This window comes from Capricornis sumatraensis, chromosome 3, assembly GCF_032405125.1.
Source record: "Capricornis sumatraensis isolate serow.1 chromosome 3, serow.2, whole genome shotgun sequence".
Taxonomy (NCBI): Eukaryota; Metazoa; Chordata; class Mammalia; order Artiodactyla; family Bovidae; genus Capricornis; species Capricornis sumatraensis.
The window spans coordinates 133811745-133838390 of NC_091071.1; the positions used below are offsets into that span (position 1 = coordinate 133811745).

General features: G+C 43.9%; 1 protein-coding gene across 1 annotated transcript in view; it reads left to right on the plus strand.

The window, feature by feature from the left end:
• Window positions 1-453: 453 nt before the first annotated feature.
• Window positions 454-26646, plus strand: part of LOC138076312 (aldehyde oxidase 2) — a 112207-nt gene continuing 86014 nt past the window's right edge. Inside the window, exons 1-10 of the mRNA XM_068968470.1 lie at window positions 454-507; window positions 3196-3253; window positions 4732-4828; window positions 5954-6062; window positions 7387-7513; window positions 10254-10315; window positions 13018-13107; window positions 15925-16005; window positions 18214-18358; window positions 19713-19805. Of these exons, the coding sequence (XP_068824571.1) occupies window positions 454-507; window positions 3196-3253; window positions 4732-4828; window positions 5954-6062; window positions 7387-7513; window positions 10254-10315; window positions 13018-13107; window positions 15925-16005; window positions 18214-18358; window positions 19713-19805 (916 nt within the window). The remainder of the gene's footprint in view (window positions 508-3195; window positions 3254-4731; window positions 4829-5953; window positions 6063-7386; window positions 7514-10253; window positions 10316-13017; window positions 13108-15924; window positions 16006-18213; window positions 18359-19712; window positions 19806-26646) is intronic.

Here is a 26646-nt window from a genome sequence, read left to right on the forward strand (position 1 = left end):
TTGGGGGAAAGTGGGAGGTCTCAGAAAGCCCACTGCTAGCTCTCTCAGAGAAGGAGAAAATCCATCCAGGACCTGTTCCTGGAGCTGAGTTAATGTGCAGAGGGGCTTTGAGTTTAGACAGTTGTTTATAGTTTTCACAGTGAAGCCTCCAACTTCCGAGGATGCAAGAAGAGGCGGGCGCTGGCCACAAGCAAGCCTGGAAGCCAGGATTGGTGGAAGGCCAAGTGAGGGAGAGTTGGGAGGCCGGGCCACGCAGAAGCCCTTGACTTAAAAGGCCATGAAGCCAGGAAGTCTCCACCCCCTTGCTCTGCTCCCTGGAGCTCCATACTGTCTGCTTCCACACCAGGAGAGACTTCAGTTGCTTGGACCTAAATCCTGTCTGCTCATTTCTACAGCTGGCTCCAGACAGCACTCCCCCTAGAGCTGTAAGGCAAAGCTTCATCTATAGGTGCAATGCCTTGCCCATCGAGATCGGATGAGCTGGTTTTCTTTGTGAATGGGAGGAAGGTAAGTGTTGGGTATCGCCACCACGGTTTGCAAAGTCAGCAGGAAACTTCTAGCCTGAGGGGAGCACATGTGGCCTGTTTGGGTTGAGACCCCCTCCAATCAGGGACAAGAAGCCAGAGACTGGGAACCAGTCTACTTAGGCCTGTTCTACTCTCCACCAGGGAGTGGGAGAAGTGATAAAGCACTGGGGGTAAAGACAGGTGCCTCGTGTCACATGGCCTGGATTCCAATCCAGCTCCACCGTTTACTGCACAACCTTCTACAAGTCACTTCACTTTCCTGAGTCTCAGGGTGCCTGTCTTTACGACTATTGTAGAGATCAAAAGAGAGATGCTTCTTTCATTGATTAGAAACCTCTTAAATGCTTATAGAGATCTCTAGTCTTTCCCATTCTGTTGTTTTCCTCTATTTCTTTGCATTGATCACTGAGGAAGGCTTTCTTATCTCTTCTTGCTATTCTTTGGAACTCTGCATTCAGATGCTTATATCTTTCTTTTTCTCCTTTGCTTTTCACTTCTCTTCTCTTCACAGCTATTTGTAAGGCCTCCCCAGACAGCCATTTTGCTTTTTTGCATTTCTTTTCCATGGGGATGGTCTTGATCCCTGTCTCCTGTACAATGTCACGAACCTCCATCCATAGTTCATCAGGCACTCTATCAGATCTAGTCCCTTAAATCTATTTCTCACTTCCACTGTATAATCATAAGGGATTTGATTTAGGTCATACCTGAATGGTATGATCACTCACCTAGAGCCAGACATCCCGGAATGTGAAGTCAAGTGGGCCTTAGAAAGCATCACTATGAACAAAGTTAGTGGAGGTGATGGAATTCCAGTTGAGCTATTTCAAATCCTGAAAGATGATGCTGTCAAAGTGCTGCACTCAATATGCCAGCAAACTTGGAAAACTCAGCAGTGGCCACAGGACTGGAAAAGGTCAGTTTTCATTCCAATCCCAAAGAAAGGCAATGCCAAAGAATGCTCAAACTACTGCACAATTGCACTCATCTCACATGCTAGTAAAGTAATGCTCAAAATTCTCCAAGCCAGGCTTCAGCAATACGTGAACTGTGAACGTCCAGATATTCAAGCTAGTTTTAGAAAAGGCAGAAGAATCAGAGATCAAATTGCCAACATCTGCTGGATCATTGAAAAAGCAATAGAGTTCCAGAAAAACATCTATTTCTGCTTTATTGACTATGCCAAAGCCTTTGACTGTGTGGATCACAATAAACTGTGGAAAATTCTGGAAGAGATGGGAATACCAGACCACCTAACCTGCCTCTTGAGAAACCGATATGCAAGTCAGGAAGCAACAGTTAGAACTGGACATGGAACAAGAGACTGGTTCCAAATAGGAAAAGGAGTACGTCAAGGCTGTATATTGTCACCCTGCTTATTTAATTTATATACAGAGTACATCCTGAGAAACACTGGGCTGGAGGAAGCACCAGCTGGAATCAAGATTGCCAGGAGAAATATCAGTAACCTCAGATATGCAGATGACACCACCCTCATGGCAGAAAGTGAAGAAGAACTAAAGAGCCTCTTGATGAACATGAAAGAGGAGAGTGAAAAAGTTAGCTTAAAGCTCAACATTCAGAAAATGAAGATCATGGCATCCGGTCCCATCACTTCATGGGAAATAGATGGGGAAACAGTGGAAACAATGGCTGACTTTATTTTGGGGGGCTCCAAAATCACTGCACATGGTGATTGCAGCCATGAAATTAAAAAATGCTTACTCCTTGAAGAAAAGTTATGACCAACCTAGATAGCATATTGAAAAGCAGAGACATTACTTTGCCAACAAAGGTCCATCTAGTCAAGGCTATGGTTTTTCCAGTGGTCATGTATGGATGTGAGAGTTGGACGGTGAAGAAAGCTGAGCACCGAAGAAGTGATGCTTTTGAACTGTGGTGTTGGAGAAGACTCTTGAGAGTCCCTTGGACTGCAAGGAGAGCCAACCAGTCCATTCTAAAGGAGATCAGCCCTGGCATTTCTTTGGAAGGAATGATGCTAAAGCTGAAACTCCAATACTTTGGCCACCTCATGAGAAGAGTTGACTCATTGGAAAAGACTCTGATGCTGGGAGGGATTGGGGGCAGGAGGAGAAGGGGACGACCGAGGATGAGATGGCTGGATGGCATCACGGATTCGATGGACGTGAGTCTGAGTGAACTCTGGGAGTTGGTGATGGACAGGGAGGCCTGGCGTTCTGTGATTCATGGGGTCACAAAGAGTCAGACACGACTGAGCGACTGAACTGAACTGAACTGAAATGCTTATAGAGGACCTCAGCACTGGGCCCAAAACACCAGAAGCACTCTATTCTAGCAATGTATTTTGATTCTCAAACTCAGGAGGATAAGAAGTGGAGCATTCTTTAGTTTCCTATTTATAAACTCAATTTTTCTGTTCAGTTTCCATTATACAGAATTAGTTGATATGTGCATGTGTGCTAGGTCGCTTCAGTTGTGTCTGACTCTTTGTGACCCCTTGGACTGTAGCCCACAAGTCTCCTCTGTCCATGGGATTCTCCAGGCAAGAATAATGGAGTGGGTTGCCATGCCCTCCTTCAGGGTATCTTCCCAACCCAGAGATCCAGCTTTTGTCTCTGTGTCTCCTGCATCTCACTGGGTCACCCATTCAACCTCCATAATAGTCCCCTCTCTGTTTCCAATGCAGGTGATTGAGAGGAATGCAGACCCAGAAGTCACTCTCTTGAGCTTCCTAAGAAAGAACTGGATCCTTTTGGTCAGAGTCTTGGCCAGGTCTGTGTTTGCCTTAAAGCTTAGGCTAGCTGTGATTATGAAAATAAATCAAACTTCTCTATCTGCAAACAGCCAGGCCCCTTGGCCCTCAATCTCTTTTTGCTCTTGGCAATGGTTCTAAGGATATTAAGTTAATTGAGCTATTTGGAAAGGATGAAGTTTCCCCAGAGTTTCTTATATCTTGATTTAATAGCCATGTAATAGAAGCTAAGCTCTTTCCTTCAGCATTAATTATTCCTTTAAGGGCCTTCCAGCTCCCCGGGAGGGTGGTTATATAAGAGAGGTTTGTTTTGCATGTACCTTACCCCGGAGGAAAACCAAATTCTCCAGATTTAGGAAGAGTACGTGTCAAAGGAGATTACCTTTCTCAACATCTGTTTTCTCACAAGAGGTTTTCCCTCAACTTCCTATATTCTGAAATTTAGATTTTCAGAATGACTAACATATTTTAACTGATAAATCTAGTGTATCTTTCGAAGAAGCCAAATTTTTTAAAGAGAGAAATCACAAGTTTTGTTTAAAAGCCCACATGGTTTATCACTCACTGTCAAATGTTTGAAAGTTAGGAAATCTCATTAGAAAAAGAAATAGGAGTTTCTCATGAAAAATAGGAATACAGTCATTCTTACTTGGCAGCAGTCTTGCTTAGAGCTGAGTGGGGCCTGTCTGTCATCCTCCATCTAAAAGGGGGCCCAAGCTCTCCAGGTACACTCAGCCCACTCCAACTCATTCACATACTCTCTGATAAGCATTTATGGTTATGACTTAATTTAGATGAACAAGCCATATTGCTTTTTTTAAAAAGCCAGCGATTCCAAAGTCTTCTTAGACAGTCTAGTTAATTACTAGTTTATCCAATCCATAAACTGTTTGGAAATGGACCACAATCAGGGAGAAAAATTACTAAAGAGAGGAGCAGGGGCTGGGCCTTGGGATTGCACCTGGACCAAGAGGGAGAAGAGAGGTACTCCAGGTGGGATACGAAAATAAGGATGGGAGTTTTCTCTGAAGGCTCACTGACTGGGTTTCAAACGCAATACAGATAACTGAGAAAAATTAGCAATATATTACCTGCTAAAAATAAATGTTTCTCTTCCAATTACGTAATTGGAACCCAGAAGACTACCTGTAATGAAATAGGATTTTTCTAAGGGCTTTTACTTCTGTTATCTGACAAGATACTTATGATAAGCCTGTGAAGATCAAGTAGATACTGCTTTTCCCTCATTGCTATTGAGAAAACAGGTAGGGAGAGGTTTGTGTGTGCAGCGCCACACAGCTAGTAAGACGCAGACTGGTCTTAACTGAGGCTTGGAGGCAGGGGTTATGTCTTCTCAGACCTGCATCTCACTCCACAAAGGAGACTTTCCTCACTAGCAACACCCTAGGGAGGAAGCTCTAATGGAGGCGACATGTCCACCAGGAGTCTTTCCTTGACCGGCCCTCCCAGTGCGCCTCACAGGAACCAAGTACGCCTGCGGAAGAGGAGGCTGCGGTGCCTGTACCGTGATGGTGTCTAAGCGAGACCCCACGTCCCAGGAGATAAGGTATCCACCCAGACGACCGAAAGTCAGGCTCGCATTCTCTCACAGCTGAGGACGATCTCAGAGGCCTTCCAGCTTTGTGATTCTAACCCTCTCCAGGTCTTAGACCTCTCTGAAAATCTGATAAAAGCTTGTGCTTTTACAGAAACTACTAATGCACAACACTGTAAAGCAACTATACTCTAATAAAAATTAATCACAAAAAGAAACTAATAATGTTTTACACAGTTTTCAGGGGGTCATGGATCTCCCAAGGCCCACTGAAGCATCCCAGTTAAGAAACCCCAACTTAGGGACCTCCCTGGTGATCCAGCAGTTAGGACTCTGTGCTTCCACTGCAAGGGACACAGGTTTGATCCCTGCTGGAGGAAGATCTGGCATGCTGCAAATTCCGCATGCTGTGTGGTGTGGCCAAAAAAAAAGAAACTCCAATTTAGGCCAAACATTCATTTGACAGGTGAGGAAACTGTGGTTCATAAAAATGAAGTGACTTGTTCAGTCATACAATTAGTAAGCCATATAACAAGAACTCAGGCCCACATTTTCTGGCTGTTTTTATTGTTAGACTGAACCCAGCCCATGATTTCAGCATTTCATTAAGGGCCAGATTCTAGTACTTGGACTGCTTCTAAATCCACAGGCCCAAGATTGCAAAAAATGGCCTCAGGACACAGGCATTCCAACTCTGCTGAATAACCTTATACAGAGTTTAAAATAAACAGGCAAAAAAAAAAAAAATTCTCAAATATGGTTAAAAGACAAGGTGGGCCTTTTACATGTTATGAGATTAATGCTGTATTGAGTAATAATTGACGTCTAACTTATTCCTGACGAGACAAGTCCATTCCCACTGAATCCAGATCCAGCTGGGTCTGTTCTAGGCTTGGAAAGTGTTTCTGAGGTTCAGAATGCCCATATTCCCGCTAAGAACCCCAATTATTACAGATGGTACAGTCAGCAGAGAAGACTCTAACTCTCCCTCCTGGTCGCCCCTCCAGTTCCCCACCCTCTAGACTGAATGACAGGCCGGTTGAGGGGAGGGGTTCTGCTGCACTTCTTCGTTCCCACATTCCCACCAGGCAGAACGGTCTTACTCCTGTTGATTTTCCCTGTGCTTCTCACATAAAGACACTTCTCTGTCACTGCCTGCCTGGTGCCCATCTGCTCTCTGTATGGGGCTGCTGTCACCACTGTGGAAGGTGTTGGAAGCATCAAAACCAGGCTTCACCCCGTGCAGGTAAGAGCACATCCCAATTTTCTCACTTCTTAACCCTATCTTTGTAATCAAAGCTGTGTTGACTGTGCCTCCTAGGGCTTCTGCGTTGTGGTCCAGAAAGTAGAAGCTTTAGATACACATTGATCCAGATAATAATATCTGTTAAATGACTTAAAAGAAACCTAGAAATACATCCATATTTGACTAGCTGATCATCTTTCTTCTTATTTTGTCTGCTTGAATAGTAACAGCATGATCAAAATATTAATTAATGCATATTAGACTGTAATGCAGAATAAATATTACACAGAGGGTATTATGCATAGAATAAAACATCTCGAGGATGACAGGATAAAATTTAGGTTTATTCCCTGTGGCATGGAGTTTTAAGAGTACTGTGACACGTATGGGCAGAAACACACCAATCTCTGAGTTATCGGCACAGGGGTTTGGGAAGTCATACATTCAGACACACTAACGCTGCAAGTGCTACCAGGCAGGAGTCATCTGAATTTAACCACATAGGAATCAATTCCAGGAATGTCAGCAAAGGCAAAAGACCCAGCAGAGTTTACTAGAGTCTCTGAGAATGTCGGAGAGGATGCTTACCCCAAGACCGATAAGCCCAAATCCTAGGATTACACTGAGGTCTGCATCCAGAGCAAGCCTTCTCAAGCTTTAATTTGCCTAAAAATCAATCAGCCAGGAGCTTTCTAAAAATGCAGATCCTGATTCAGAAGGTTTAAAACAGAGACCTGAGGTCCCACATTTCTTACAAGACCACAGGTGGGACCAACAATAACGCTGCCAGTCCACGGACTGGACTTTAGATAGCCAGGATCTAGAACACAGACCAAAATCTTGGACCTTTGAAAGTAGAGCTCCTTTTGATCCACACAGAAGAATTTAGAGAAGAGAGTAATATAAGGTCCATAGTGGAGAGTCTCTTAGTTACTCAGAAAGAGGTGACCCCTGCTCAGAACCAAGCTGGGACAGATGTGGAGGTGCTCAATAAAACTGTTTTTTAAATTACACACACATTCCTTGTCATTACTGATTTCTGGAGAGTTCTCACTCTGGGAATAGAGGTTGTGCACCAATAACTCCCTATTAGAGGGATCTGGACATTGGAGCTTGAGAAGCAACTGTAATACCAGGACACGGTTCCCGGGTCACCTCCCCTGGGAGCAGCCAAGGAAAGGGGATGCTGGCCGACTCTGCCCAAGGTGAGGGTGCACTGCTCAGGGAGGGGATTCCACTGTGACAAGGGAGACACTTGACCTGGACCCTGGTGGGAGGTGACAGTGGGAAGTCAGGGCCTGTGACCATGCCTGTGTCCATCCAGGAGAGGATTGCCAAGAGCCACGGTACCCAGTGCGGCTTCTGCACCCCTGGGATGGTGATGTCCATGTACACGCTGCTGAGGAACCACCCACAGCCCTCTGAGGAGCAACTGCTGGAAGCCCTGGCGGGTAGGTCTGACCTGAGACCAGGCGGGGGCATGTGTCAGGCTGTGCTTCCCCCTACCATGCCACCCCAGCCCCACTCAGGGACCCCCTCGATTATTTCTGAAGTAGCCGCTTTCACCAGGAGCAGAGAATGTCAAGCTTAGCAGCTGCTCATCAGAGCACTTGCTGCCCAAACAAGTGGCTCACACCCCCATTTTAACACCCCACTCTCTCTTCCCTATCCAGTGACTTTACCTGGCTGCCTTCATTTAGGCCGTCATAACAAAGCACCACAAACTTGGGAAAAGAAAACAACAGGAATTTCTTCTCTCATGGTTCTGGAGGCAAAGAGTCTGAAATCAAGGCCCTAGAAGAGACTCTTCCTTTCCTCTTTCCAGCTTCTAGTGGGTGACAGAAGTCCTGGCCCTCCTTGATTTAGAGATTCATCGCTCCAATCTCTTCTTCCATCTACTCATGGCCTTCTCCCCTGTGTATCTATGTTCAGATTTTCCTCTTTTTCTAGTCCAGTCACTGGATTAAGGCCTACCCTAAGATGAGTAGGGCTTCCTCTTCACCTGATTACATCTGCAGCTCTGCAGAATTTCAAATAAGGTCACATTCACAGGTTCCAAAGGTTGGAATCTCAGCACATCTTTGGGGACACGATTCAACCCATAACACAGCCCTTCACATATTGAAAGGATCTTTTCAAATTTACAGTGGGTTTAAGTTACTAAAGAGGAGTTCATAGACATATCCTTTTTGCAGGAACAGTTAACCTCATGGGTTTCCCAGGTGGTGCTAGTGGTAAATACCCACCTGCCAATGGAAGAGACGCAGGTTTGATCCTGGGGTCGGGAAGATCCCTTGGGGTAGGAAATGGCAACCCACTCCAATATTCTTGGGAAATTCCATGGACAAAGAAGTCTGGAGGGCTACAGTCTATGGGGTCACAAAGAGTTGGATGCGACCGTGCACACATGCATGCACACATGTATTTGCATATGCAGCATCTTCTGCTTCCTCTCAACAAACCTCACATTAGGTCATCAACCATCACTAAACAAGACATCTGTTAGAGTTGAAAGAGACACGTGTACCCCAGTGTTCATCGCAGCACTGTTTATAATAGCCAGGACATGGAAACAACCTAGATGTCCATCAGCAGATGAATGGATAAGAAAGCTGTGGTACATATACACAATGGAGTATTACTCAGCCATTAAAAAGAATACATTTGAATCTGTTCTAATTAGGTGGATGAAACTGGAGCCTATTATACAGAGTGAAGTAAGCCAGAAAGAAAAACACCAATACAGTATACTAACACATATATATGGAATTTAGAAAGATGGTAACGATAACCCTGTATGCGAGACAGCAAAAGAGGCACAGATGTATAGAACGGAATTTTAGACTCTGTGGGAGAGGGAGAGGGTGGGATGATTTGGGAGAATGGCATTGAAACATGTATACTATCATGTAAAAAATGAATTGCCAGTCTATGTTCGATACAAGATACAGGATGCTTGAGGCTGGTGCACAGGGAAGATCCAGAGAGATGATATGGGGTGGGAGGTGGGAGGGGGGTTCAGGATTGGGAACTCATGTACACCCATGGCAGATTCATGTCAATGTATGGCAAAACCAATACAGTATTGTAAAGCAAAATAAAGTAAAAAAAAAAAAAACAGACATCTGTTAGATACATAAATCCTTAGATTGAGGCCTGAAGAGTAAGCCCCACACACTCTCCTAGTCTTCCAGTTATAGGGGACTTCCTTTACTCTCTCTGCTCCTTTACAGGACATCCAAACAAGTCATCTAAAACCCTGCCTTCCTTAGGTCCTTCCACTGCGTGAGGTCCTTCAGCAACTCCTCATCCCTCACGTGGCCACACCCACCCTCCTTCACCCGGCATTCAGAGGTGCCCAACAGCTGCCCTCCCGAACTCATTCTTCCTCCTCAGCTATGTGACTCCCCGCTGGCCAGTCTCCTCTCAGCCCTCCATCCTCCACACGTTTCCACTTTTGCCTGCGCTGCTCTGTGAACCCCGAGCGCCCCTCCTGTGCTCTCCATCAATCCATTTCTTTCTCATCCTTCAGCATGAGCGTCTTTGTGAAGCCTCTTCAGATGACCTAGATTCCACACTAACCTTCCTCCACCCCAGCCTCCCCCACGCCTTCATCCCTTGGAAACCTGAGGCTCTCATACTTTCCCATGCAATAGAATCACCACAGACCTCTTAAATGCAGATTCCTGGGCTTGTCCCCAGACATTCTGATTTAGAATTGGAGAAAGGCCAGAGATTCGCATTTTAAACAAATACCCTAGGAAATTCTGAAGCAGTGACCTAATGTGGAGGGGCTCTACTAACAAGCTGTCAAGTCATGATACTTCACTCATATAGAGCCTTAGAAACAACGCATATTTTCCTATTTTAGAATCACTTGCCTCTTACATAGTATCTGAAATATAGTTGTTGTCAACAGATACACGTTGAATGAATGAATAATTTAATAGATGGATGCAACTGAGCTCACCAGATAGACTATTCTCTTCTTTCAAACAGCGAATGAAACCAGAATTGAGGTGATGGGAAGGGTATTATCTAAGAGGAAGGAAAAAGCAGTGAACAGCCTAGCAGATAGTCAAATATTCTCAAAAACAAAACACCTGTCTTCATATCAACTTTCTAAAGAAAAATAAAGTAAAAATCACTAAAAATAAAACATACTGATAACTTTGCTTTTTCTCTGGTGAGGTAACCTGTGCCGCTGCACTGGGTATCGGCCAATTCTCGCAAGCGGGAAGACCTTTTGTTTGGTGAGTAGGGGGCTGCGGGGGCACCCACAGAGAAAGAATGACAGTGACAGATGGTCTAGGCTGGGAACACAGGAGTCGAGTTTTTAGACCATGCAAATAGATCGTAAGGAAGGCTGATTGAGTTATCAGTAGCTCCATCTAACTCACAGGAGTCTGAGCTCTTTTCACCCTCGACATCACACCACCGGAAAGCCAGGTGATCTAGCCAGCCAGCTAGACATCTTCCATGACAATTTCAGCAAGGCATCGGGACAGGACAGGGAGGAGGTCTCCAGGAAACCCAAGGAGACAAGCAAAGACACAGAGTTTGCCTGGGGGAGGCAAAGTTAGTCCCAAGAATCCAGACCAGCTGAGAAAGTGTGAGCAAATAAAGAAGCCAAAAAGGCTTAGTAGAATCCAAAATTCACCCCAAATACCAGAGTGCAGAGAGATTCCCCCACCAAATAGTGACACCTCACTGGGCTGCTGTGAAAATCAAAGGAGAAATTGCAGGCACATAGCAACGTCTTGCTTAGCACTTAGAACTCAACAAATATTTACTACTGTATCGAGGATGCCATCGACACTACAAATAGTGTTTGCCAGGGAGATCAGACAAACACATCTGATCACCCTCTGCAGAGGGCAGGATGGACATAGGTAGTACTACCCTTAGACCCAAGCAAGGGGGATCCCAAACTTCAGAGAACCCCTTGCTAGTACCCGTAGAGCCAATCTCAGGAGGCCACAGGGCCAAAGTGACTTGTTCACTTCAAGCCTTCACCCTTTTCTGGACTATGCTCCAGACATGGTCTTGACCCCATTCCCAGGAGCAGGCCTGTTCCCCTAGTCATCTTCCTTGAGAAGATCCTAACAGCCAGCATGTGCTCCAGAAGCCAAACACTGGCTATTCAGGGAGGAAGTACACAGAACTTGGATTTGCAGGCTGGTTCACAGGTGTGTGAGGCCCCTCAGAGTACACACCCAGAGCCAGGGTGAGGAAGGAAGAGCAGCAGGCCCCAGGCCAGGGCCTCCATCTGTACTCTTGCCTCAGCTCCATGAAGAGTGGACAAGGGCCTAGAAATGAACCAGCAGGTATGTCCCACTCCCCAGAGCCAGGCCCATCCCACGTGCATGTCCCATCTTCTATTGCCACACGGGGGAGCCAGCGGTTGACAAGCTGAGAAATAAAATGTATGGCTTGTAAAGCCATCAAATTACTGGTGTAACCGGAAAAACACTTGTGAAATACAAATGAAGTTAAAGGCAACCTCTCTCCCTCTGGAACATGGATGTTATCCACCTTTCCAGGCGCAGCCTCTGGGGATAAAGGAAAAATTGTAGTCAGAGACCCACCGTGCAGCCAACAGGCCCCAGGAACCTTAACGGGTGAAAGGAAGCGAGCCCCAGAGCAGGAATACCCAAGGCGCTTATCTGCTAGACAAGCAGAGACTGGCTGCTTCTGTTACCACTCGCTCATGGTCTGTTATGAGAGCTCAGAGTTTTGCGGGAGAGAGGAAGTGCTACTGGCTTCGTTCAGCTGGTTTTGCTTCTTGGGCAGAACCAGGAAGCTGCCAGCCTGAGACATTTGTGCAGAGACAGAGAATTAAAGTATCTGGAAGAAAGTATTTTACTAGAGACTTAGGAGAGACTATTTGAGGAATAAAATACAAGAAGTAAGGTTGGAGAAATGGGAAATGAAAGACCCAGCAAATGGAAACCAGCTTCAAAATTCACTGACTGTCCTTTCATTCCCAGTCAGTGCCACACAGATTGCAAATGGTGGGGAGACCTGGCTCCAAAACTGCTTTCTTTCTTTGTCTTTCTTTTTATTTTCTCTTTTTTAGGTCCCTATATAAATGATAATAGTCAATGTTGTCAAATCTTGCAGAGAATGATACTAGCAGTTGTTATTGCTCTGAAAAACATCTTATCAAGTGATTCTACAACTAGGAATTCACCTAAAAAAAAATTCAGAGATGTACACAAAACTATACCTGCAATGAACAGAAGTGTTTATGTTATTTGTAGTTATAAAATATAGGGAAAAAATTAAGTATACATCAATGGCAAATTTTACAAATATATTTATGGAATAGCCAGAAAATAGATTAATATGCCATCAACAAAAATATATTTTAAAGACTTTAATGACAGGCAAATAAATGAACAAAAAGTCAAAATAAAAGGCATATTGTACTAACTATAGATATAGTACAAATATATATTATATAAAAATTTTTATCAGTAATGATAGTTTATTTCTTTTACATTTCTTCATATTCTTTATTATTGTTTATGCTATTTATTAAATGTTGTAAATGTATTATATATTCTATCTATATTATATGTTCTGTATCTGAATCATATTTTTAAAATAAAGTAAAAAGGAAAGATCTTCTGATTATCCCTATTCCAATAAAAACCACCAAAAGTGACTTTAAAAGCTGGGAGCCTCATTTCAATCGCCAGACCCTTTAAGGCACACACTGATTTACAGGTCAGAAAGTTTTTCATAGGAGAGGCAGGTGGTGAGAGGGAGGCTCAAGAGGAAGGAGATATATGTATATGTATAATTGAGTTGATTCACGTTGTTGTATAGCACAAGCTAACATAATTATACTCCAGGAAAGCAAGTATACTCAAAAATTTTTTTTAATAATTTTTTTTAATAGGTTTGTTTTTTTTTAAGTTTTTCATCTCAAGGCATTTCTCTGTCCTAGGAGTCAAATGGCTGTCAACAGAAAGGAACAGGAAAATGCTGCCTGGATCTGGGAGAAAATGATTCTTCTTCGCTTGGCAGGAAAAGCGATGTGAGTCCCTTTGCTTTGTCTTCTCCCCAAGAGAATCACTTAACACCAGTGCTGAACTGTGCTTGTGCGTGCTGATGGTCATTCTCCGCTTTCACAAACGTTCAAAGTGGAGGCACAAATGGAACACTTTTCATGTGGGAGCAGGGTAAAGAGGTGATTGAGAGCTCGCGCTCTGATTTCCCTCTTCGCTCTCCGGAAGGCTGAAACAGTAAAACATAAGCCGGTTTAGGTCAGAGAACAAAGACTTGCCCCAGCTCTGCGAGTCCTGTCCTTGCCTGACCCAGCTCCTGCCGTCCTGTCCTCTCGCACTGTCTCCCCCTCTGCAGAGAGAGGGCACTGCTGCCTCAGGGAGGCTGGGGAGCCAGTCCACACTCAGACAGCGAGTCACGGCCCCCACGGCTGGGACATCCAGCCTGAAACACCCCAGTCTCTGGCTTTGCTCTCTGAGAGATGCTAGTTTCCCAAAAAAGACCCACTGCCAAGTTCTTATAGGAATTATTTAGAGAAAATTCCTAGTGAGAAGACAGGAAAAATAGAGTCTGCTCCCTGTAGACATGGAAAGCTAAGCGAACAGAGCTGCCCTTACACAAAACTGAGCCCAGTCATTCCCTGCTGGTTCTGTTTTTACCCTTAACACCTACCTTATTTCCATTCTCGGCCTCCCCTGTCACTTTATTTCTGTCTGAGGAAGCTGTGCAATGGAAGAGAGGGGTGTTCCCCAGGAAGGCAGGCTACACCCTGGAAAACCACTTCACAGAGGATCAGTGCCCCCTGGAGGGCTAAAAATATTCTAAAGTCTGGATTTTGTAGCCTCCAGAATTCAATCTGTCCCTAGTAGCTCAGTGGTAAGGAATCTGCCTGCAATGTGGGAGATCTGGGTTCCGTTCCTGGGTTGGGAAGATCCCCTGGAGGAGGGCATGGCAACCCACTCCAGTATTCTTACCTGGAAAATCCCCATGGACAGAGGAGCCTGGCGGGCTACAGTCCATGGGATCACAGAGTCAGACACAACTTGAGTGACTAAGCACAGAGCACACATGATTGGGCTCTGCAACCACCTGAATCACTTTAACCAAACTCAAAAGAACATATTTAAGCTGGACTGTGCCACAGTATTCATTTATCGAGAGAAACACAATTTTAAGGTGGATCTTATGGTCACTGAGCCACATCCTTTCCTGTAGGGAAGCACACGCAGGAGGTCACAATATAAGGGGAAGATTGCTGGGTGAGCGTGGATGCAGAGCCATTGATAATCATAAGGGTAACATCACAGAAGACCCCTCTCCACCCATCAGGTAGCCCTACTAGATGGCGCGTGTCTGCCCCATGACACTCCCATCTCTTAAAGCTGTGTTACTGTCTTCCATGGGCTAACTGTGAAGTCTTGGCCTAGCTCCTATTTAGGGGAATTTTAATTCCTCAGCTCAGATTCATTGTTTTCCATTTTAATTCTCAGACACTAACTTACTTCTAGGTTATAGATACACACCACATTATTGCCCCCGGGTACTGCCTACACTTCTAATTCCAACTAAGGCAAAAACTGGTCCTTTAGATGTTGGCAGGTATGTCTCAGTTTGCGATCCGACTAAGGACCTACACAAGGAATGATGCAAGTTTTCCTTCCAGAATCTGGGGAAGACCTTACAGAGGCAGAGGGGAAAGCAGGGGAGTGTTGGACACGTGGCAGGGCATTTCATCTACATGTCACAATTACCCTTCAAAATAGTCATTATTTCACTGGGAATTTGGAGTTGGTATTTACAGACCGTTGCCTTTAGAATGCATAGACAACAAGGTCCCACTGTATAGCACAGGGAACTATATCTAATCCCCTAGGATAAACCATAATGGAGAAGAATATTTTAAAAAGAATGTAAATAGGTGTAAAACTGAGTCACGTTGCTGTACAGCAGAGATTGGTATAACATTGTAAATCAACTATACTTCAGTTTTTTAAAATAGGTTTCTACCTAATCTTTAGAGAGATTAAGTACATTTCTATTGAGAGGGTCAGAGAGCCAAGTTATGGCAGAGCTGATAATGAACTCAAATCAGTCTTCGCCATCCCACCAACCCCACCCCCCGCCATGCTCGGCCAGCCCATCTTCCACAGGTTTCCCCATTATATATCCTTCCAGCCCTGCACCCCACAGTTCTCTCCTGATTTGCCTACTCTTTAGGAAACTGCTTGAGAATAAGCGCTTCCAAAACTAAAACATATTTAATTTAGAGAGGATTGCAGTTGGGTAACTTTTCACCATGCTTTAGTTTCCTAATAGATGAAATAGAGATGGCAATTTACTTTCTTTGTACAGTTGTTGAGAGGATTAAGTAAATTATTAATATGTGTAGAAAGCACGTGGAATGTAAGCACTCCATAAATGCCAACTAGTGTTATTAAAGCAAGTGGGGTATGTGTGTGCTCACACAAGAGCATATATGTTCAGAGTCATGTTTTACTTAAATTACAGGACTTCTCAGAGGTTTTCACATTTTGAATCTTAACTGAACAGATGAGGGGGTAGTGGCTGGGGCACAGGGAAGAGGATTTCCCAAACTAATTGACCTCTGATTGTTTTTCATAGACGGTCTTTGTATTTTGCAGGATACTATTTGAACTGGTCATAGGATATTCTTTTCTTTAGTGTCAACACAATTCTTATTTAAAAATATTTGGTTTGAACTATTTTCCCATACAAGCAGAGTTGGAGCTATTACTGTGTTCATTTTGCCTTATTACTGTAAAGAATGATGATGCTGTTTCCAATTGAGCCCGACTGATGGAACCATCTTCTTCTGCCCTTTATAAAGATTTGCACAGAGTTATTTGTGAAAGAGGAGTTCCAGCCCTTGGACCCTACCCAGGAGCTCATATTTCCTCCAGAACTCTTGGTAAGAGGGATTGGGTGTTTTATGTGCTATTGAAATGTCACTGGTTATAAGCGCAGGTTTTAAAAACCACCTTTTCCATCCTGTGAAATTATCAAATTGTAGAAATTCTTTATCAAATCAGAATGCTTGTCCCTGCCTGGCTCAGCCAGCCCTGGCTGATGCCCTGTACACATTCCCCAAAGCCTCAACTGAGGCTACATTTTAACCGTTTTTGTCATTACTTCCATCATTGTCATCTGCAATGTATCCCTATTGACTGTCCCAATCAATCCAGTCTTTCTCAGCTTCTAACTCGGTCTTTCCAGCCCTTCCCAGATATTGACCTCAAGGGGCACTTCCAGGGCCTCCCAGTTCTTCAGCCTTCCCTCTGTCAGCATTTCTGTCTTTCCTCTCTAACATCCACTTGTTCCATTCGATAACATGTATTTCTGAAGGGGTTCTGATATGTTTATTCATACATTCAACAAATATTAATCATTCAGTAACATGCCAGGCACTGTTCTAGGTACTGAATACACACAGGGAACAAAACTCACCCAAAGACCTGCCCCCAAGGAGACTAATCTGATTGGAGAAACACACAATGAACAAGACAATAGATGATATCCCTTATACAAATAATCTTTAAAAAAAATGATACAAATGAATTTATTTATAATACAGAAACAGACTCACAGACTTAGAGAAGGAACTTACAGTTACCAGTGGGGAAGTGTGTGGGAAAGGGATAGTTAGGGAGTTTGGGATGGACATGTACACACTGCTATATTTTAAATGAATAACCAACAAGACCTACTGTACAGGGAACTCTGCTCAATGTTATGTGGCAGCCTGGATGGGAGGGGAGTTTGGGGGAGAGTGGATACATGTGTATGTATGGCTGAGTCGCTCTGCCATGCACCTGAAGCTATCAACATTGTTAACTGGCTATACTCTAATATAAAAGAAAAAGTTTAAATGGATAAATAGATATATAGATAATAGATAAGTTATATAGCGTGTTAGCAAGTGATAAGGAGAATAAAATAAAACAGTGAAGGGGGATAGGAGGCAGGGGGTTGCAATTTTCAATATCTGGCCAGAGAAGACATCTCTGAAAAGGTAGTATTTGATGAAAGTTCTGAAGTAGGAGAGGGAACTGGTCATGGTGGGGAAGAGCAGTCCAGGCGGTGGGGCACCAAGTGCAGAGATACCAACGAGAGGAGAACTCCTGTCCTGATCAAGGACAGAGCAGGGGCCAGCCTGGCAGGAACTCAGGGAACCAGAGAAGTCAGTAAGCTGCAGTGCTGGGGGCAGGCCATCCTGGACTTGGACTGCTTGGCTTTTACTCTGCGTCAGATGAGAAGCTATCAGAGAGGTTGGACATAAGAGGGGTACACTCCTGTTAACCTTGTAATGGGTGGGATCAGGGGTGGTTTGGGCTGCTGGGACAGGAATAGCCTGGGGATGGGTGAGAGAAGGATCAGGGAGCCCGTTAGGGCAGCTGTGCCCTCCTGAGGAGGGTGGTGCTGGGCCAGGGAGCCAGCATGCACATGGTGAGGAGCCAGTGGATTCTGGATACACTTTTGGAAGAGCCGACACGATTTCCTGATGAATGTGATGTGGTGTGTGGGGAGAGAAAGGAGTCAAGGCTGACTCCAGGGCTTTGGGCAGCTGGAAAGCGGAGTGGCCATTTACTGAGAAGGGGAAGAACTCTGGAGGAGCAGGGGATTTTTCCTTTAGGGAATCCTTTCTGAGGGGGCTTGGAGGAGGATGGGGTATGAAGAACTGAGTTTTGGACATGTTAAATTTGAGATGCCTATTACACATCTAAGAAGAGACACTGAGCACTCATTCTGGTATGTGAGCTTGGATTTCAGACGTAAAACTGGAGATTCTAATTTAGGAGTATCAGTATAATTGTTATTTTTTAAGGCCATGATTCTAAATTATGCTAAGTTAATCTACACTGAAGGGTCAATGACAGATGCCAGCTCATACTTTCACTTTCCTCCAAAGCACTACACATGAACAAGTCTTAAGCTAAAGGAGTAAATATCTAATTATGGAAATTCAAGCATTAGCCAATGGTATACTGAATACTTTTTGGTCAGGGGGAACCCAGAACTTCTGAAATCTCTCTAGAGAAACATACCTCCACCTGGAGTCTATCATAACCCAGGAATACAGATGTGCCCACGTGCACACACCTTTGTTATTTGCACTTAGAGAATGGCAGAGGACCCAGAAAAGCGAACCCTGACCTTTCATGGAGAGAGGGTTACTTGGATCTCCCCTGGGACCTTCAAAGACCTCCTGGAGCTGAAAGCAAAACACCCAGAAGCCCCGCTCATCCTGGGCAACACATCACTGGGTGAGTGATTACAACGGTTCTCACACCACCATCAGGGCCTTAGTGCTGAACTGGACTTCCTGTCTCCTAGTCTACAAAAACTACTTTTTAAAGATAAAGGCATCATCATTTTTAATAAAAGTGTTATAGTATAATAATGTATTATAAAATGTACTCATATTGTGTATTATATAATAATTATTTATACATTACCTTTTATATATACTGTATATAAATACTAGCATATATATATTCCCAGGTGGCTCAGATGGTAAGGAATCTGCCTGCAATGCAGGAGACCCAGGTTCAATCCCTGGATCAGGAAGATTCCCTGGAGGAGGGCATAGTAACCCACTCCAGTATTCCTGCCTGGAGAATCCCATGGACAGAAGAACCTGGTGGGCTACGGTCCATGGGGTCGCAAAGAGTCAGACACAACTGAGCAAAAAACACAATATACTGCATATACTTTTATATATACATTACATAAATAATATTAAAAGTATAATACAAATATGATAGTATTATCATATAATAAAATAGCCTCCAAAATTCAATATACACAGACCCTGGGAGACCCTTGAGGTGTGCAGCAGTATTAAAGGATTGTTAATCATTTAATTTACCTTGTCCTTTTAAATTTTGTTTCCATTAGGTATTGAGTAACTAAAATAGGATTTTATGAAATACGGTGGATATATTAACAATCTATACCCCGTTATCACCACACTCACTTTGAGAACCAGAGCTTTACCAAGAAGTGTGCCCCATGGGCCCCCCCAGACCGTAGTCCCTCCCCTCCCCTTTCTCTCAGGGGTGCTCACTAGACTGAATATGGTGTTGGTCCACCTCGTCTCTGTTTCTTACGTGTCATACCCGTATACTTGAGTTCCTAAGCAATGTGTTGCTTAGTTTTGCATATTTTTGAACTTCGCTTAAGTAGATGGACACAGTATTACTCCTCTACAGTTGGCTTTGTGCATTTAACATTCTTGAGCAGGGACTTGCCCACATGGTTGCACATAAGTGTGCTATTCCATCCTGTGCCCAGGGTACAGTCCACACCTCCATTCGATTGCTCAAGGCCATGGCGTGTTTTGCAAGTCTTGGCTCTTTCAGATACCGCTATACACATCTCCTTAGAGTCTTCTAAGGATCCCTCATCCATTTTATTTTTTATATTCATGTAATGAGTATAAATAAACACGTATACTGGAAGCGCATGTGCTAGAAAATTACTTGGCAGGGTGTATGGCCACTGCTGTCACATGTATATGCATCTGAATATTTTAATGAGAAACTGTCAATGCCAAAAAACCTCATTTTCTTTTTCCTAACTCCCCCTCTCTAAGATATGTACTGCATTTACTTTTAGGACCTGCCATGAGATCTAAAGGACATTTTCACCCAATTCTCCTCTCTCCTGCTAGGATTTCTGAGCTGAATGTGGTATCTAAAACAAATGATGGTGAGTTCCAGGTTTTCTTTGTAAAATATCCATGAACCAATCCCTGCACTAAACACTTGCACTAAACTAAACACTGAACAGTTTAGAACTTCATCATGCATTTATCTTGACTGGCTTGTTTCCAACTCTTTGACATTTTTCTGATATGATATTATATCCCCACCATGAAAATTTACTATCAGAAGCTTTGTACAGAATATGGGGTATTTGGATGATGTCGTTCAAGACCTTGTAGTCACCTGTAGTATTCTCGCCTATAAAGAGCCATGATGGAACTTCCTTGGTGGTCCAGTGGTTAAGACTATGCTTCTATGCAGGAAGCGCAGGTTTGATCCCTGGCCTGGGAACTAAGACCCCACACGTCTGCCTCTCAGTGTGGTCAGAATAAAAAGGCATGGTGACACAAAGGCAATAAACTCGCAGTGTCAGTTGAATGAGAAGACAGCAAGAGAGAAGTACTATCTATCACTTGGATGGTCAGTTCCAGGGAGGGAGGCAGGTTGCAGGAGGTATTTAACTTAGTGTCTGGCATTCAGATGCTACTTGTCTCTTAGGGGCAATGGCAAAAGGCCAAGTAAGATATAAACCTGCCCAGGGAAGCACCCCTGGTCATTTGCAACATCCTTAAGGGCCCACTATGTGCAGACTCTTCATCAGGCAAGGTGGCACCCATAGAGTAGGAAGGGAATGTCCAAGACTTTGCCTTCAAGGTGCACAGCAACCCCTTTAACGAAAGGAATTTTCTTTTACTCCTTCTCTCATCCAGCAGATCTCTTAGCATACATGTGCTTGTCTAAGCTACATGCATATATGTACTGAATGACTTACTGGAAAGAAAAAAAGACTAAATGAATGAGTGGGCCAGGAACTTGAATTTGGAATGCAGTGGTCATAATGATTTCCTTAACTCAGGCAACAAGGAGGTTGGCTGGACTGAAAGCTTTAGTCAAGATTGACTTGTAGGCCATCATGTGTTTTTGGAGATCCGTGGTGGGCAGGAGAAGGGACCCACCCTGGCAGTATCACTGCCATCCCGGAGTCCTACCTTCCTGGCCTCAACCATCATCAGCCAAATTTAGACTGTGCTGCAGACCAGCAAGCCTGCCTTCCCTGACCCCGACCCATCCATTTGCAAGGACAGGGACCCTTCCTGGTTTTGCACCACAGCCTTACAGCTTCAGCCTTGGGACCACTTGAGTAGCACATCCACACACCACTCAGAAAATGAGGGGAGCATGCTTAGATATATCTGAAATCTTGGGGTTGGAGAGAAGAGGAAGAGAGAAGAGTAAAGTGGATGGTTTGGGGGTATAGTCAAGTACCCTTTTTTTTTTTAACATTTATTTATTTGGCTACACCAGGTCTTAGTTATGACTCGCAGTCTTCAATCATCACTGTGGCCTATGGGATCTGGTTCCCTGACCAGGGATCAAATTCAGGCCCCCTGCTTTGGCAGAGCAGTCTTAGCCACTGGACAACCCTTAGCTACTGGACCACCAATAAAGTCTGTTGGTGGTCCAGTGGCTAATAATTTAATAATAAATTATTAGTGCCTAATAATTTAAGCAGACAGTCAAGACAGGATAACCCTTTTCCTCATCTCCACCCCAGGCCCATGGTTTAGCCCGTGATTTTCAAACTTGTTTTAGCATCACAATTCAGTCCTCAAACAAATCCAAATAGACGAAAACATGCTCCTCTATTTGAAGGAGGGGGGAGACTTTCTCCATCCCACCAAGCCCCCTATATTTCCTCCAGCAGGGCCAGGACAAAAAGAAAGAGATCTGGCCCAAGGTCTGCAAACTGGCTGGTGGCCGGTCACCAAGGCACACATCTCCCATGTCCAATCCAGAATTTCCATCGTTATTGCCATTCCCTGTCCCCCCAGGCCCAACCCACTGGCTCTTCAACTGGCTCTTTGTCAGTTTAGACTCAGCAGGCAAGATAGAGGCAGATTCTAAAATCTTAACCATGTGTTTTTCTTGGGGCCCCTTAAACTTTGGGTGTGAGTCACCTCTAGAAGCCTCCAGGGATCTTTCTCAGGATGCCCAAGCTTTTCCTGAGGCCCAGAGGAGTGAAGGACGCTTGTAGGGGAGGGTTACACCGGAGCCAGCTGTGCCCCACCACCACCACCAGCAACCCCAGGAAATAAATATCTGTGACAGCTTGCGTTTGTTTACATTTTGTGTGCTAATCCATGCCACCTACTTGTATGGCTGGATATACTCCCCCCTCCACCCTCAAAATCTTTAGTACAGTAAGTGCTACAGGAAGTCAGTGCATCTTAAACCCATAGACCCTCAAACTCTGAAAAGCATGGAGTTAAAATAAAACCCATGTTCTGAGGATCATATAAAGATCTTTTCAACACCCCTGAAATGCAAGCTAGGTTTTGTGACCAAAGGTGGAATAAAATATGAATAGAAGTTCAGTAAATAGAATTTTCTCAGTACAGCTGTGTCATGCCTGACACAAAGTGAGGGGGTACTGTGAGCAATGGAAAGAATCAAACAAAAGGCTCTCAAATGGATTGTCTCAACTCAGCCTGAGTCTGAAACCCATACTTCTCAGGACCTAAGCAATAGGGAAGACAGCAGACATTTTACTCTCCCCTGGGGCTGAACTGCATTGCCTGCCTTTTTTTAATTTAGGTTATTACTTTATTTTTTATTTATTATTTTTGGCCATGCAACATGTGGGATCTTAGTTCCCTGACCAGGAATCAGACCCTGCAGTGAAAGTAGGGAGTTTTAACAACTGAACCGTCAGAGAAGTCCCTGAACTTCTCTTTCCTATCTATGTCAAGTAACAGATGGTCGAGCCAGTCTGTGTGATGCTGTTGACCATAACCAGATAAAAATCTTTGTCTCTAATTTCTTCTCTACTAATATGGCTCTGGATCCATATGATAGGAGGAATGGTATGGTAGGAAACAAGCATGGTCTGCCCAGTGCCCCTGCAGGCAAAAGGAAGGCAAGATTTTGAGGAAGTTAAAGCTTTACTGGAACTTGTGGTGATGGGAAGCAATAGACAATCACCGATGGGACCAGATCCCATGTGCCTTTTATGAGATACTGATGCAGAAACAGGGTATGGACTCTAAGCTGAGAGACACTCCAGGCAGAGGAGCAGTATAGTTACTTTTAGGCATGATTTGCTTATGGGCTTCCCTGATGGCTCAGACGGTAACAAATTCACCTGCAACGAAAGAGATCCGTGTCTGATCACTCGGTCGGGAAGATCCACTGGAGGAGGAAATGGCAATTCACTCCAGTATTCTTGCCTGGAGAATCCTATGGACAGAGTAGCCTGGTGGGCTACAGTCCATGGTGTTGCAAAGAGTCGGACACAACTGAGTGACTAACACTTTCACTTTCAAGATTTGCTTAGCATATAGATAATAAGCAGCTAGTAGTTTTGCTAATCAATTAGATCAACTATGATCACTGAAGCAACAGGGGATGTTAGTTATGTGGGTATGTTGGTAGGACTGGGAACGTATTGCACCAAGTTCATTTCTCAGTTCAGTCGCTCAGTTGTGTCCAGCTCTTTGTGGTACCATGGACTGCAGCACTCCAGGTCTCCCTGTCCATCACCAACTCCTGGAGCTTGCTCAAACTCATGTTCATTGAGTTGGTGATGCTATCCAACCACCTCATCCTCTGTTGGCCCCTTCTCCTCCCGTCTTCAATCTTTCCCAGTATCAGAGTCTTTTCCAATGAGTCAGTTCTTCGCATCAGGTGGCCAAAGTATTGGAGTTTCAGCTTCAGCATCAGTCCTACCAATGAATATTCAGGACTGATTTCCTTCAGAATGGACTGGTTGGATCTCCTTGCAGTCCAAGAGACTCTCAAGAGTCTTCTGCAACACCACAGTTCAAAAGCATCAATTCTTTGGCACTCAGCTTTCTTTATAGTCCAACTCTCACATTTATACATGACCACTGGAAAAACTATGGCTTTGATAGACGGACCTTTGTTGGCAAAGTAATGTCTCTGCTTTTTAATATGCTATTTAGGTTGGTCATAGCTTTTCTTTCAAGGTGCAAGCATCTTTTAATTTCATGGCTACAGTCACCATCTGCAGTGATTTTGGATCCCCCAAAAATAAAGTCTCTCACTGTTTCCATTGTTTCCCCATCTATTTGTCATGAAATGGTGGAACCGGATGCCATGATCTTAGTTTTTGAATGATGAATTTTAAACCAGCTTTTTCACTCTCTTTCACTTTCATCAAGAGGTTCTTTAGTTTCTCTTTGCTTTCTGCCATAAGGGTGTTATCAACTGTATATCTGAGGTTATTGATATTTCTCCCAGCAATCTTGATTCCAGCTCGTGCTTCATCCAGCCCAGCATTCCTCATATACTCTGCATATAAATTAAATGAGCAGGGTGACAATATACAGCCTTGACATACTCCTTTCCAATTTGGAACCAGTCTGTTGTTCCATGTCCAGTTCTAACTGTTGCTTCTTGACCTGCATGTAGATTTCTCAGGAGGCAGGTCGGGTGGTCTGATATTCCCATCTGTTTAAGAATTTTCCAGTTTAATGTGATCTACACAGTCAGAAGTTTTGGTGTAGTCAATAAAGCAGAAGTAGATGTTTTTCTGGAACTCTCTTGCTTTTTTGATGATCCAGCAGGTGTTGGCAATTTGATCTCAGGTTCCTCTGCCTTTTCTAAATCCAGCTTGAACATCTGGAGGTTCATGGTTCACCTACTGCTTAAGCCTGGCTTGGAGAATTTTGAGCATTACTTTGCTAGTGTGTGAGATGAATGCAATAGTGAGGTAGTTTGAAAAATCTTTGGCATTACCTTTCTTTGGGATTGGAATGAATATTGACCTTTCCCAGTCCTGGGGCCACTGCTAAGTTTTCCAGATTTGCTGGCATACTGAGTGCAGCATTTTCACAGTATCATCTTTTAGGATTTGAAATAGTTCATCTGGAATTCCATCACCTCCAGTACCTTTGTTTGTAGTGATGAAGGCCCACTTGACTTGGCATTTCAGGATGTCTGGCTTTAGGTGAGTGATTACACCATTGTGGTTATCTGGGACATGAAGATCTTTTTTTTTTATAGTTCTTCTGTGTATTCTTGCCACCTCTTCTTAATATCTTCTGCTTCTGTTAGATACCATTTCTGTCCTTTATTGTGCCCATCTTTGCATGAAATATTCCCTTGGTATCTCTAATTTTCTTGAAGAGATCTGTAGTTTTTCCCATTCTATTGTTTTCCTCTATTCCCTTGCACTGCTCACTTATATCTTATATATATATATATATAAGATATATAAGATCTTATATCTTATATAAAATATAGATATAGATCTTATCAGTTCAGTTCAGTCAGTCCAGTCGCTCAGTCATGTCCGACTCTTTGCGACCCCATGAATCACAGCAGGCCAGGCCTCCCTGTCCATCACCATCTCCCAGAGGTCACTCAAACTCACATCCATTGAGTCAGTGATGCCATCCAGCCATCTCATCCTCTGTCGTCCCCTTCTCCTCCTGCCCCTAATCCCTCCCAGTATCAAAGTCTTTTCCAATGAGTCAACTCTTCGCATGAGGTGGCCAAAGTACTGGAGTTTCAGCTTCAGCATCATTCCTTCCAAAGAAATCCCAGGGTTGATCTCCTTCAGAATGGACTGGTTGGATCTCCTTGTAGTCCAAGGGACTCTCAAGAGTCTTCTCCAACACCACACTTCAAAAGCATCACTTCTTCGGCACTCAGCCTTCTTCACAGTCCAACTCTCACATCCATACATGACTGCTGGAAAAACCATAACCTTGACTAGACGGACCTTAGTCGGCAAAGTAATGTCTCTGCTTTTGAATAAGCTATCTAGGTTGGTCATAACTTTTCTTCCCAGGAGTAAACGTCGTTTAATTTCATGGCTGCAGTCACCATCTGCAGTGATTTTGCAGCCCCCCAAAATAAAAGTCTGACACTGTTTCCACTGTTTCCCCATCTATTTGCCATGAAGTGATGGGACCGGATGCCATGATCTTCGTTTTCTGAATGTTGAGCTTTAAGCCAACTTTTTCACTCTCCTCTTTCACTTTCATCAAGAGGCTTTTTAGTTCCTCTTCACTTTCTGCCATAAGGGTGGTGTCATCTGCATATCTGAGGTTATGGATATTTCTCCAGGCAATCTTGATTCCAGCTTGTGTTTCTTCCAGTCCAGCGTTTCTCATGATGTACTCTGCATAGAAGTGAAATAAGCAGGGTGACAATATACAGCCTTGACATATTCCTTTTCCTATTTGGAGCCAGTCTGTTGTTCCATGTCTAGTTCTAACTGTTGCTTCTTGACCTGCATATAGATTTCTCAAGAGGCAGGTCAGGTAGTCTGGTATTCCCATCTCTCTCAGAATTTTCCACAGTTTATTGTGATCCACACAGTCAAAGGCTTTGGCATAGTCAATAAAGCAGAAATAGATGTTTTTCTGGAACTCTCTTGCTTTTTCCATGATCCAGCAGATGTTGGCAATTTGATCTCTGGTTCCTCTGCCTTTTCTAAAACCAGCTTGAACATCAGGGAGTTCACAGTTCACGTATTGCTGAAGCCTGGCTTGGAGAATTTTGAGCATTACTTTACTAGCGTGTGAGATGACTGCAATTGTGCAGTAGTTTGAGCATTCTTTGGCATTGTCTTTCTTTGGGATTGGAATGAAAACTGACCTTTTCCAGTCCTGTGGCCACTGCTGAGTTTTCCAAATTTGCTGGCATATTGAGTGCAGCACTTTCACAGCATCATCTTTTAGGATTTGAAATAGCTCAACTGGAATTCCATCACCTCTACTAGCTTTGTTCGTAGTGATCTTTTCTAAGGCCCACTT